The sequence below is a fragment of the Calypte anna genome, chromosome 2 (genome assembly GCF_003957555.1).
Source record: "Calypte anna isolate BGI_N300 chromosome 2, bCalAnn1_v1.p, whole genome shotgun sequence".
Taxonomy (NCBI): Eukaryota; Metazoa; Chordata; class Aves; order Apodiformes; family Trochilidae; genus Calypte; species Calypte anna.
In genome coordinates this window covers 42,567,408-42,581,849 of record NC_044245.1, presented here as the reverse complement: position 1 = coordinate 42,581,849, position 14,442 = coordinate 42,567,408, and the positions used below count along the sequence as shown (strand labels likewise).

The 14,442-nt window shown below is 36.0% G+C and overlaps 1 protein-coding gene across 11 annotated transcripts in view; it reads right to left on the bottom strand.

Moving 5' to 3' along the window:
• The window catches only part of ANO10 (anoctamin 10), a 118,388-nt gene that overhangs the window by 91,531 nt on the left and 12,415 nt on the right, over positions 1–14,442 (bottom strand). For all 11 annotated transcript variants that reach the window (XM_030446114.1, XM_030446116.1, XM_030446117.1 and 8 more), the window contains 5 exons: positions 13,248–13,303; positions 11,739–11,813; positions 10,558–10,740; positions 7,215–7,406; positions 4,848–4,976 (listed from right to left, as the gene is read on the bottom strand). In XM_030446114.1, the coding sequence (XP_030301974.1) occupies positions 4,848–4,976; positions 7,215–7,406; positions 10,558–10,740; positions 11,739–11,813; positions 13,248–13,303 (635 nt within the window). The remainder of the gene's footprint in view (positions 1–4,847; positions 4,977–7,214; positions 7,407–10,557; positions 10,741–11,738; positions 11,814–13,247; positions 13,304–14,442) is intronic.

Here is a 14,442-nt window from a genome sequence, read left to right as displayed (position 1 = left end):
TAAAAACTGGAGGGGGCTTGTTGAAGGGCCAACAAGACTACTGAGTTGAAGAACATGACATATAAAGAAATTTTGAAAGAATTTGGGTTGCTCCACTTGGGGGAGGACCTAAGCACAGTTTTCCAGTGCCTAAGGGGCAGATGTGTAGTTTTGGAGCAGATGGAGGTACCCACTTCAAAGGGATGCACAGTGAAAGGACATGAAGTCATGGGCCACAAGCTGGTTCAGGAAATTTTTTTTCTTACCAGAAAGATAAAACCTGTTCTTTGCCATGGAAAGAATTAAACAGTAGATTAGGTTGCCCAGAAAAGTGGTGGACTTTCCTTCACTGAAACTATTCAAGTCTTTACTTATTTTGACAAGGACAGGGACAACTTAATCTAGGGTCCTGCTTTCAGCAGAAGATTGGACCAAACAGTCTCCAGAGATCCCTTCCAACCTAGATTACTCTCTGATTCTGTATGGGAAACTCTACAGCTACTGTAATTTCTATTAGTACCTGTCATAAACACTAAAATAATTTAGAAAAAAAAAAATCATAGCTGTTTTGCTTTAACTTTGCACTGTTGTAACTCCACTAGTGTCAAGGGATTTATATATGTGTGTATAGCAATACAGCTGATTTTTCTGACTTTTTTCCAGTTTCTTTACCATATAAAGTTAGGCAATATGCAAGTGTACTTTGCATATTTGCTAAATCCCAAACTCCTGAATTCTACATGAATAAAGCTGTCTGCTCCACACAGGCAGAATACTACAAAATGGAGAACCATGCCTCACTTCCATCCTGCCAGAATGGAGTCATGTACCTCACTGTTAAGTAATAAGCCAACTAGTACTGATTGTTAAAAAATTAACATTTAACAAACAAACAAAAAACAACTTTATCAGGAAAAAGCAGATAGCATTGAAATCTGATGTAAAACACAGAAGGATTTTTTTTAAAGGAAATAAAGAATTGACTTTAATTTTGACATTTCAGGTGCCTGAAATTCCTTTTGCACAGCTACTGGATTCAAAAGATCTTCAATAGCACTCAGGATGCAATGCTTACTAATTTACCAGCTTATCTAGAAAGCACAGTATGATGACATAGATGACAAATGACAAATAGATGACCAGATGACAAATAAAGCTTCTCATTTACTAGAATCCAAAGTGCTTGACCCTGGTAGTGTTTTCCAGTTTCTTTGGCACATTAATTTCAGAAATAACTGACAAGTTTACTGCTGAGCTAACTGAATATTGAGGGCATTTCATTAGGAGAGCTCAGCAGAAGCTCAAAGAGCTTCTATTGTACACCAGGAGGCCTTTGATGGAGAAACACTCTTTAATAAAGTGGAACTCTAGAGAAATGCAGATGTTCCAGGCAACTCCCAGCCACTTTGATTTTGGATCAGCTAACACTTTTAAAGGTAACATCATTAACTTTCCTGCTTTATTAACAAGCTATGATTCCTGCTTTCCAGCCTTTGATAAATGGCCTGTCAACTCCTCCTCACAAAGGAAATACAAAGCTTAAGAAAGTTACATACCTCTTACAAAACTGACTTTTAAATATATTTGTACTTTTATGAAGCTTATGAAGATCTATTTCAAATCCTTATGAGGACCCCATGAAATTAAATCCACACAGCCCAACTGTTTATTAAGTCATGTCTACTGCAAATACACCAGTCCTGTCCTTAAGTGAAGGTCCTAGTTTTCATCTATAACAGAGATGATTATATTATTCTCAAAATTATATTTGTAGATTGTAAGGTCAGATTTTATACTACAGGTATCAAGAGGGACCTCCATTTTTAATTAGTATTTCCGAGCTAATCCCCAAATGCCTTGACGTGAGGTAAAACATGCAGGCTAAGAGCTACATCTGCGTAAAAGATTTGAATTCATTTGCTACATCTGAGTGCTGCATACACAGTTGCTTTTGGAGATTAGGATATATTGATGTTAAGCTGTACTTTACAGCTACTGCTTCAAAACACCCTTACTGATGTACTATTTAAAAAAAAAATTAAAAATCACTACTAAGAGTTGTACATACAACTGATTTCTTGGACTCAACTTTCAGAGTAGTTCTGAAACTGATTCATTTAACATTCTTTGAATTTATGAGAGTCTACACTGAAAAGAAATAGCAGCCAGGAACAAAACTCTCTGTCAACCATTTTCCAAGAAAAAAAAAAGCACTACAGAACTGAGGACACACTTTGTTTTAACCTAGCTCCCCAACTATTCACCAAATTTCTTCAGGGTACTTTCGTCTTTTTTTTTTTTTTTCCAATCTATTTAAGTAGTCAGAGGTGATAGGGAAAAGTTCCACACAAGGGCAGACACTTGCTTGGAACGTCCTACTTTTTGCCCATGGTTCACACCAGAAGTATGCACCTATGGTAAAGCCTGAAGAATTAAACACACTACAGGATATAACTATTTTTAAATAATTCTGTTAGTAAGGGTATACTGTTTCCTGCTTTAAGGACATTCACCTACTTCTTTTTGTTTGAAAACTGCACTTGCTGTACTCAGTTAGCATCCATCCATAAGTAAAAGAGGGGAGTTTCATGATTCTGCTCCTAGTTCAAATCATGTTGCCATGGAAGCAGATGTTGAATTGATGAAAATAGGTCAACTGTTCAAAAAAGAAAATAAATAACTGTTTTAATACTTTAAAACTATTGTTATTATTTTAATGCTTGCCATTTTTTATGATGAAGTGCTTAATATTTTATTCTATTTAATTAACATTTACTTTGCTGATACAATATGTACTTCCACCAAAACTGTAGACAAGTTGTTAATGGAAAAAAATATTTTGCATAAATCTGCAGGGACTGAGTACAGAATGCCTACAAGAATCTCACATTTTTCATTATATCTGTACTGAGCAATATCAAATGTTGCCATATAAACATATTTCCATTTAAACAGATTTAGTGTTATTATTAAAAAGTACTAATATTTTTGGTGGAAAAAAAAATCAGGACATTGCTAATACCTATGCTTGGCTTTGGTAAGAACAGTCAATTTTCTTCTTAGCTTTGCATCAAACAGATACATAAATATTAAACTGGAGTCTCAAGTACTTAAACCTCATATAAATATCTAATGACAGCTAAGATTTAAGTAGGTTACCCCACTGATTTAACATGTGAAAGCATACGTAGCCTACTAACAGACGTTTCTGGTGTTCCTTAGCATTTTCACACTTCCTGCCAGGGTACTGTCAAAATAGCATGAACACACTGTAAAATACCCATCTTCACCTGCAACAACCACCAGAAAGTAAAATTACTCACCTTGCACCATGTTTCTTTATCTCTACTAGATGATCTAAAATGATTTTCTATCAACACCCTGACAACTCCGGCAGAATTTTTTCGTACCCTGACACTGATACGCTTTAGATGCATCAACTCTGTCCTAGAGGTTTAGTGTGATATATTCTGTTCCTGAATTTTTCTTTACAGCTGAAATGTACAGTCTAACCATTAATACAGCAAAGGTGAGTGGGAATACTATCAGTTCATGCCCCACTCATAGCTGAGCTATCTCCTAGCAAACAAAGTAATACACAAAAGAATCAGTGGTACCCAAGTCCCACACATTTCATCCAGCACACACCTACAGGACTATTGTGTCTTCCACAGACAGTTGCTCCTGCCCAGCTCCCTTTCACCAGTGAACTGGGTCAGACACAGCTTCTCCCAGATCAATCCCTTATTTGATTCACCATTCACCAGATAAAAGAAAGTTCCAATGTAAGACGGGAATAAATAACCATGAAGCAAAGGCAAAAAACCATCTCTTTAAGTTGACATAAATCCATACTCTTCACATTCAGTCACATGGTTTTCATAATATGATCTCTCTGAATATGTAGTCCAAATGCATTACATTTAAATTGCCAAGTTAGTTTAATATTAAAATATATCACTGAGCTTAATGCAAATGTTCACACAAGCATAATAGAAGAATACATCAGGTTGTCTGCAGACTTGAACTTAAGTAAAGCACTTGACATGATTTATATTTACAGTTAACTCTGTAAACCTTAAGACTTGAAAAATAAAACTCAAAAGAAAGCTAATAATTCATCACATAACATTTAACTTCTGTAAAAGACAACACCAAAGAAGTTCGTGCTCCACTCCTACGAGGCAATGCAGTTTAAATCCACACACATAACCCTGGCTTTTTGCCAGAAGGAAAGTAATCTAGTTCCTAAAAGCTAAAGTAGCATAATTATGAAAGTCAGTGAAATGCAATGCAAGAAAGCTCCAAAAGACAGAACATATGGGCAAAGTCCTACAATCTCACTTACTATACAAAATGCTCATAGTCATCCCTCCCTGTCTAGAAGGGAATAACACTCAAGTGCTTACTACAAAGAGTTAGGAATTAGGAGATGATGAAAACAAAAATGATATTACAATTACTAGTATTTATAGTCACCATATGTGCTTGTTTTAGATAAGCCTTAGAGGAAACTTCCATAAAGACTATGTAGGAGGTCTTTTTAAGATATCTTGGTGTCACAACTAGTAGAGAAATAACCACTTCACAACAACATGGTTATTTTGCTTCTTGAAATAGCACTAATAAATTCTAGAAATACATGAAGCAACAAATACATGGTATCTTGGGGATGTATATCGACAACATTCACAGTAAATGAAAATACATAGAACAAATAAAACAAAAAGACTTTGAAACAGTTCTTTCAGAGATAAATTTTAACTTCCTTTTAATATTGTGGGAGGAGATTACTTCCTGGTATTATTTCCACTGCTGTTTAAGTTATTTGCTATTGAAACATATGTAGTGTTTGAATGCAGACTTACCTCCACCAATGCCACAGTCAGAATAAGGTCCATTTTTGAGTCTGGAAAAAGGGCATTCACTTGTGGAGACATTCCAATCAGTATACAGTTGGTAACCACTGATATTACACTCATAGTTTCAAAAGCCAACTGAAAAAAACAAACAAAAAAAACCCACCAAATATATTTATATTTCTTACTTTTAATTTACCAGTCCCCAGATTGTTCTGGACAACGGGTTGGACTCGATGATCTCTGAGGTCCCTTCCAACCCAGCCTATTCTATGATTCTATGAACGTCTTTCTCTTCATTAAAGCCCCAGAAGAACCATTATTTAAACTTTTTATTTGCTTTTGTCTTTTGAATTACGTAACATAGGACTTGTTTGGCAAGCAGTGCAGATTTCATTAGCTTTGAAACCAGGCAAGGACAAGCCCACAACAAGTTCTGTAATACCACAAAAGACCACCTGGCAACACTGAATTTTTCTCTAATTTGATTTCTCTATGTGAGTGTATGTGTGTTTGCTGTGAAGAAGTTAAAGAGTATTCCACAGTATGGTAAAGACCTTACTTAGAGACCATTAATGTAATGCCAGATCACCTCCTGAAAAATCTGGAACAATCCTATAGGAAAAAAAGTGGACAGGAAAGCAGCCTTATCCCTGGTATCTTCACAACTCAACCTGAACATGTATGAGTATGTAGTCATTTTAAGTTGTACTCTTGAACATAAATTTCTTTCAGGATAAAGGAAAGAATGTGAAGTTCCTAACAGTCCAAACACTCTGGGTTTGGAGGTTTTGTCTAAATGTTAACTCACTGGAAAATGTAAGGATGGCTGAGAAAGTCTTTTTAAAATCACAACCAATTATACTATCTGAAATTTGTTGAAAGATTAACATTTAAGTGCATGTAATTGCACAAGTCTGAGAAGCTTTTGCCTACAGAGCTCCCACAGAATGTCTGAAAACACTAATACAGGATGACAATTACTTTTGCAGTCCTATATGGTTATTTGTTCCAAGCTCCCCTCTGGAATGAGAAAGACTGTTGATGAACTGTAGCAATTGTTACAGTGAATTACAACAATCTGGTGATTCAGCTCACCTGGTAAAATAATTCCTGTATTCCTTTAAAAGAAATCTGCAAGCCAATGCTCTGACTTTGCACATGAAACAGATAACTAAATTTTTAAGTCACTATTTGTAATTTACAAACACCACACAGCATAGAATTGGACTGAGAAAATGCATCAAATGTTAAAACAATCAGATTATAATTTACACAACTGAATTGCTTTAATATTCAAAGACTTCTTCTGTAAGTCATATGTACATGCCTGAAAGAACACTGCTGAGAATATTTGGTTTGCATGATTTTATAGCATGTTTCATTAGAGGTATCCTGATTTCATTTCTCATCTTCCATCTCTTTCCATTGGTACCAATATTTAAACCCCACCAAAATGCACAGCCCACTAGTTTATCTTTGCCTCCATTACATTAAAAAAAAAAATAGAAAAAGCTGTTATAATTAGAAAATCTGTTAAATAAAACTAGAATATGGATCATTGCCCAGAAATTTCCTCCAATGTACTTCACACTCCTCACCAGGCCACTGCTATTACAGAATACTAATGTCTCTGGATGCAATTTTATAACTGCTTTTCTGTTCAGAAAAAAGGCTCTGGTTTTAGAGGAGTTTTACAGGGTTATTCATAGTCAGAATGAGTTCACTGATGTAGTGTATTCAGAAAGCTCCAAACTAGCTGGTGCTAGCAGGACTGCACAGACAAACAACCAAGGAGAGACAACCCTTACCCCAGTACTACTAGTATGTATTTAGATAGATCATAATGTTAAGGCTGTGCAGAAAGGTCCAGTTTCTTCTGGAGCTGGATCCAGGTTATTTTAAAATTAGTCAGCTTGAGTACCAGTTACGACAAGGGCAGTCAGTCAAGCATGGCTCAGCAATTCAATTACTTATCTACCATTTTCAATTTTTTTAAACTCTTGCTGAGCACCATGCTTCTGAGACTGCATCAGATGTTATCTTTTATAAAGTATGGTGGCTGTGAAGAGAGCTGGGCAGTGTCTGGCAGCTTTGCTTTGTTGCAGTTGCACCAGGAGTACTATACATACATGTACAAGGACTGGAGGAAGGATTTGTATTCTTACCAAACACAACTAAAAGACATGTGCTCAAAAACCCTACAAAAAAATCACTTGGATACAGAGCTGGATATATACTATCCTAAGGCATCAAAGAGAACAAAATACCTACTAAACTTTAAAGTGGCTGATGGGTCAAACATGCAGTTTTGATACATTTGTTGGAATTTCTTTAAAAATGAATCAATAGGGAAAAAAAAGACACAAAAATTACCTGCCAAACACCAATATTTGCTGTAGGTTCTGCAAATGGACGCTTGTAAACTCTACACATCTTTAAAGCATCAGAATATATCTCTGTGATGTTGTTTAACACTGCAAAGACAGCTGCCAGTGGATAAACACATGAGAAAAGACTCACATAGCCAAACTGTAAGAACAACTCCAGGTAATCATCAAAAGTACCCTGAAACAGAGTGCAAAAATAAGAACAACTTTAACCCACAGAAATACATGAAGAAGCACAGAATTAACAAAATAGTTATAAACACACTTATTCAAATCAGTCATTTGGGAATGACCAGTGATAAAAAACAAAAACAGCAGAAAACCCTATCTTGTTAATTTGGAATTATTCAATTACTAAAAATTTCTTAATAAGGGGAGACCAAGGGTTTTTCTCCTATTATCTAATGCATTTTCTGCAAGTCAAACTTATTATTACATGAAGTAGCTGCATATACACATGAATCCCATTCAAGTTCCTGACTATCTCAGTGAAACAGTTTCAGAAGGAACAGGAAAACAGTATTTTAGACTGTCCATGTAACACCTAGCCAGGATGGTAGCCTGGCACATCAGCAACCCTTTCCTGGTAATTCTGCTCACTTATGTCAGAACATTAAGTCAGAATCAGCAGCTCAATTGAAGGCTGAAATGACTGAATGCAGCACTGAGATTTGAAAGGAACAACTAATGCAATCAAAGAGTCCTATTTTGGCAAACACACATCTATGACCTGATCTTTAAAATAAGAATGTAGGTACTTAAATCTTGACCAAGTACTCACATGTAGGTTAATATATTATCATATTAGTTTTGTAGTATTAATAAGAGTTTTCTATTATTGCAGCTACTACTTAAGCAAGTGAAGGATCAAACAAACCATTTTTAAAGAAAAAGTGTCCACTAAACAAAAGGATGAACAAGTTAAGCTGGGATGCAGCTAGCTGGTATTCACCCAGATCCATGTGTTGCCCTCTCTCAACAATGAAATAACAAAGAATTGACTGTAACTGAAATTAATACAGACACCACATAAAACTGGTTTTGGTTTCATGGACCTGAGACATGTTTCTCTCATCTTTTTTTACTGATTATATCTGGTAAACTAAGTGCCCTCTCCAGCACGAAGTGCTTTTTTTTCTAGCAAACAGAGAGAGGCAGTAGAACCCTGAAAGCTCAGAAATCAACATGGGGTTGTCATTAGCTGCATCTTTCAATTGAGCTCATTTTCAAGGAATACAGTATAGCTAAGTGACAAACTGATCTGCAGATCAGACCACGAGGATCTACCCAATTGTAAAAAACATTGAGATTTTTCCACATAAATGTTCTGTAGGAGGTCTGAATTTTAGTAAGGACTAGAGTGGCAGTCACACATTTGTCCCTGTCTCTTTCTCAGACAACTGTTGCAGGCAGGGAGTGATGCTTCCCTTTGTGCTCATCCTGGTAACTGCAGTGTTCCCACTGATTCTTCACACCTCTCTCCTCATTTCCTTGCCCAGTACCTATTGACTTTCAGAACAGCAGAGTATGAGAAGAAAAGGAATATTTTTCTCCTACATGAGGCTTTGTGCAAGAAAACAGGAGTCCGCTACAATGCCAAAGAAATTTCAGACTCTGCCATTGTCAAACACAAGGGCAGCACATGAGCTACAGCATCAAGGTAACAGAATCCACAAAAAAAATTCAGGGAGAAAATGAACTGGGAGAGAAGCAGAAATTAGAAAAAAAAAACCCAAAAACCAAAAAACATAATCCTTGCAGGATGTTTTTAAACCTTAAATTGCATTAAGTGGTAAAGATGTGAAAAGTTAAGAGAAGGAGTAGAAAAAAAAAGATAATTAAATGTTAAAGACTAAGCAAAGAAAACAAAAAAGCCTGAAATGCAGAATGTTGTCAAGACTCCTGCTGAACCCTTCAGTTACTAAACATAGACAAATGCTTCCCCCTTGTGACAGATTTAATTTTAGAAATAGTCTTGTCTGCTGACAGCTCCCTACTTGCAAACAAACCAATGGTCTGTGTATTCACAAGCACGGCACAATTAAAATCCTTAAATTGAAAATAAAATTAAGACACAGTGTCTTGAATCAAAACTGAGGCCAACAGAGGACATCTCCAAGACAAACTTGTAAATCTGCAGTTCACCTGTTGGGTCTCTGTGGAAAATTATTCAGGGCAGAATGGTTCAACAGGTGCAGATACATTTGATCCAGCTCTGCACAAGAAGCACTGGGTCTAAGGGGTAGAACTTAACTGGTCAGGCATATCAGTGTCTGATGCTAACACAGCTTTTGGAACTATACTTGCCTAGCTGGCACAGTGCTGGGCTGGGCTTTATCAGTTCAGACACTAGCTTGGGGATTTCTGCTGTGCTCTCCATTGTAAGATGTACATGCTCTCTAAATCTGTTTCCCTCTATATAAAATAAGGGAAATACCAATCTCTCCAGAGGAACACAAGCATTAACATTTCTACAGCTTCTCAATCGCAAAGGTAGTGTTTATTTTTCCTGTTCCCATCTCATGGCACTTAATGTGGGAAGAGAGGAACCAACTATCAAATTTCAAAATTCTCTGCCTTCTAGATAAAAGAACATTATCTACATAGAATTCTTATTCTGAAAAAAATATAAAACACACAGTATTAAGACTCCTGTGACTATGCTTGCAGCACGTGATCAAGCAAGTTGTCAGCCAGTTAATATACACAGTAATGTCTACTTCACCAATTCCTTTAGAACTGCAAGTAACAAATTGCAAGAAGTCTGTTAAATGCACTTAAAAATTGTACTGGGTCAGAAGTGGTCAGGAATGGAATCAGGGAAACAGAAAATGCCAAAGCTGTAATGCCAAGAAGCAAGAGATTCCTACAGTGGTACTGGTTGGTCTTGTCTGCCTTTTCCATTTCTGGCCCTCCCCAGACATGAGCCAAATCTCCCAGGTTTATTTAACAGTTTAAACTAGTATCACTGCAAACCCAAACTAATACAGAAACAGCCTCCCCCCTCCCTTTGCCAGGCTACTTATCCTGCTAGCCCTTTCAGGATACCCTTGGAGATTACAGGAATATTACAGCAACAATTCTTCTAGCATTACAGATTTAGGTAGCTCCTGATGCAGCTCTTCATTCCTACTCCTTCATTCTAGTGTAACTGGGATCAAGCACTATATCACCATATAGCTATATGAACAATACTACCAATAAAACTGATGGGACTGGAAATAAGCTGCCAGGCTAGACAGCCAGAAATACTTCAGGTTGCTCTGGCTGATGTCTCTGTAAACTATGGCCCAGAAATCTTTTTACTCTTTTACAGCAGTAAAACGTACAAAATAGGTGCCCATTTCCTTCTCCAAGTTGACTTGTTCAGCTAGTGACAGGTCCGTATCTTTTTTCAGAGTATGCACACGTTTCTTCATCCTCATCTTCTGTCTCTTTTGGAGCCAGTAAGGAAGTAAGGATTCTGCAAACTGATTAAGGATCTGCGAAGTTATCAGCAAAGTAGCCAAGCTCTGAAGTTGTTTAAAAAAAAATTAAATAAAAAAAAATAATTAATAGAATTGTGATAAAAATATGATACTTTATATTCTGTGCATTCTAGCAACGCTGTAATTTGTTATACTATGGCATAAACAGGCCAGCCTAACAACACTTTCAATAATATATGAAAAGTGTAGGTGTTCTAATTACCCTTCTTCGCAATTTTACTGAAAAGGACAAAATAGGACTTAGATGCCTAAACGTTTTTGAATACAGATATATCTTGGACACAGTTCCCAAAGTCCAACAAAGGGTAAAGATACACAATTAACATAGGCCACAGCCAAACAGCTAAACAATTAACTTTTAAATATTTTTCTTGTTCTCTACCTTAGTGTATCTTCCAGAAATGTTCATGTCACATCTAATGTAGGTATGTCAAGTGTTTAGCTAGAGACCCCTTTAGTGGAACAGAGATCTTGAATTGAAGTTCTTGGTTTTTCCATTAATACTTAGAGAAAAAATCTTTTCCTTATACCTTCCTTCCTTACTTTCATGCATTTGAGTGCAGAAGTGAAAAGAAAGCTGATTTAAAATACCAACTACAAATTCTTTTTGCTTTTATTTATTCTCAGCTGCTCTTGTAGTAATAAACTTTATCATGCTCCTATCCTCAAGAGAAAGATCCTCTCTCATTAAGAAAATTACAGAGGAAACCATTTTCTAACATAAAGGGAAAGCAGAATGAAATTAAAATTTTCAAGCCTCATCTATGTCAGGGAATAACCAATTTATTTGAAAACAGTTCCTTATTTATACGGATGGAAAGAACTGCTCCACTCTAGTATGATTCTGTAACTGTGCTAGAGGAACTGGAAGATGGAAGCTGGTTTTGTATAAAAATATAGACCAAATACATTCAGTGTCAAGCTAATATTTTAGAAAAGCATTTAAAAACTGAAGTCCTTTTTCAATCAATCCTTTATTTTTCTATATTCATCAACATCCTCAAGATATTCTTGGAACTCACCTGCCTCAAAAGCTTCATATCAAACAGCACAAAGGCAATGTAGAAGAGAGATGCAAAACAATTTAAGAAGTTGAACTGCAAATAAAAAAAAAATTGTTACTGGTACTCAAAAGTTCAAATGCAGAACATAATCTAACTTAACAGTCACCTTGACTAAATAGCTTCCATGCAGATGTAAACTGTTCATTAAAATTTTCCTTACCATTTTTAAAATTGAGATCAGATAAGCCTCATTGTCAATATTGGTCCTATTGAGATTTTCATTTGACAAGCTTAAGGCTTTCTTAAAGTACAGTATACAAAGATTATTACAATTATGAAATGTGGACATTAAAATCTTGTCACTTTCTACTTAACTCATCTTTTGGCAGCTTCCCCATAAGTAACGCAATAAAAGGAATACATTGATCCTAATTTAGGATAGTGATTTTTTCCAAAGAACTATTTCATCCAAATATGTGTGTTGGATGTCCTGTCTTTCAATATGTACAACTGTTCCATCATATATTTTAGTTGAGCTTGATGTTTAACCACTTCAAGAGGTTTTATGACTAAGAGAAAGAAATATTCCCTACCTTTAAAAAAAAAATATGATCACAGTATTATTCTTGAAAACTCATAATCAAGTTTTGGAGTTTCCCACTTAAGTGCTGGAGCTCCTTCACTGGGACTCATGCACAACACAGACAACACTGGGAGTGCAGAGAGCCACTCACAGGGTGAAAGTGAAAATCGGGGGACTTGGATTTGACATTTCATAATTTTAAAAATCATTTTATTTACATTTCCTAGGGGGAAAATGTGTGATTTTTTTAAAGAAAGAGACAAAGCCCTAGATTATATGTACAAAAGTTTTAACTCTAGAGGTTACCAGTAAATGATGGACAACAAGCAGATTTAAAGCAAAAAGGAAAAAAAAAATAAAGCAAGCATACTGAGAAAAGCCAAAGGAACACAAATAGCAAAGAGACTTACACAGTCTTTTTTAAAAAGGAAACAAGAAGATTAAATGTCGAAATCAGCCAAATATACACAAAAAGCCTACTTGTTCAGGGCCCCAGAGAAACAAGATTAGTGTATTCTACAGACTGCAAAGAAGCAGACCAATAGAAACCTATTTCCAGCCTCCTTTAGATGGTTGTCTGAATGTTAGTCCAGGTGGAAGTGAATAGATGAACTTTTAAAAACCTGGTTTACCATAATGTCTTGCAAAAAGTGAAAGGAATAGTTCCCAGTCGAAGAAAGGATCACATCAATTAACAGAGTAACTTACATATACAGAAACCTAATGAAAGAACAAATCAATGCAAACAAAACCCCAGTTCTCTACTATAAAAAGAGGCCTTTGAAACAGTCTAGTACTTACTGCAACCACAAAAGAAATCATATTTACTCTCATCTTTGTGCTACTATTTGGCCTTGAACAAAACGCTAGGTCAGTGAGGCTTAAAACACATGACAAGTTCCCTTTTTAAACAATTTTTAAAGCTGCTTATACTATGTACTTACCACTAAAACCTTCAGAATTAAATGATTCTGATATGAAGACTCCAGCCTGTGGTTTTCTAAAACACCAACAAAATTACTGATTAGAAAACAGCAGAAGCACTTTTCATGTACTAGTACATTGTTATACAAAGAGCAAGCAGATATTTTTCCACAACCTAAAATTACTTAATTAATAGATTATGGGGAAATAGTTCCTCTAATATTCTATGGCATAATTAATTTGTACTGTATCAGTACCACAACTTATGAAGACAATTGGATGCCTAATAATGATATACGTATTTTTGTTTACAACTCTGCTGTTTTTCCAACTGTAGCAGGTTTTCTTTTTACAGTTTTCTTCCTCAGAAGAGCTGTTTTGTAATAGGAAAAAAACATCATTCCTAACACTTAATAAAAAGGGCCTTGTTATTTATTTTTCTTTGGCTGAAAACAGTTGTAAAACTAAATGGGATACATAATGAATATAACAGTACTGGACTGCATTCAAAACCAGTGAATTCTCATAGAAATATTCCCATCCATCTGCAAGGAATTTAGATAAGACACTAATCTCTAAAGCAACACTAGAGAACATTGAGTTCAACAGACACATTCCTCATTCTAAAATTAGGATTTTCAGTTCATTCAAGATAAATTGTCAGAAGCTGATGTTTTAGCAAGGCTGGGTATTAGGGGGGAGGAAAGGGGAGTGAATGGGAGATTTCCCCCTTCTTTTTGCTAGTTTGTTAGACTGCACCTTTAAAGCCCTGGCTAAGCAGTAACTGAGAAGGCAACACACTAGTGCGAGCTGTGTCAACAAGGCTGGAATGAGACTCTCACCTACTGACCCTGCTCAGGACAAAACAGCAGAGCTCTGTTCTAAGAGAGGTGTGAGATTGGACCTGACATGTGGAAGATGCTGACTGAACACCATTTTCACCTTTAGCTTTCACTAACTGATCAGTTCTCAGGACAAATGGGTGCAAGAGGTGTGATTATTTCCTAGTCTTTGTCAGCTTAGCCTGTTTAAGTGAGATAATGGCTGAAAATCCACCAGGTGGGAGAAGAGGTATAACAGCCAAATGAGGTCCTTATTCTATTCTCAGCATGGCAGCATAAACACATTGGGTAGCACAGAAAAGGCACAAGCTGTCAGTCAGTTACATAAATACTGTTGCTGTTGAATGTGAAACATCAGCTTAAAACCAAAATA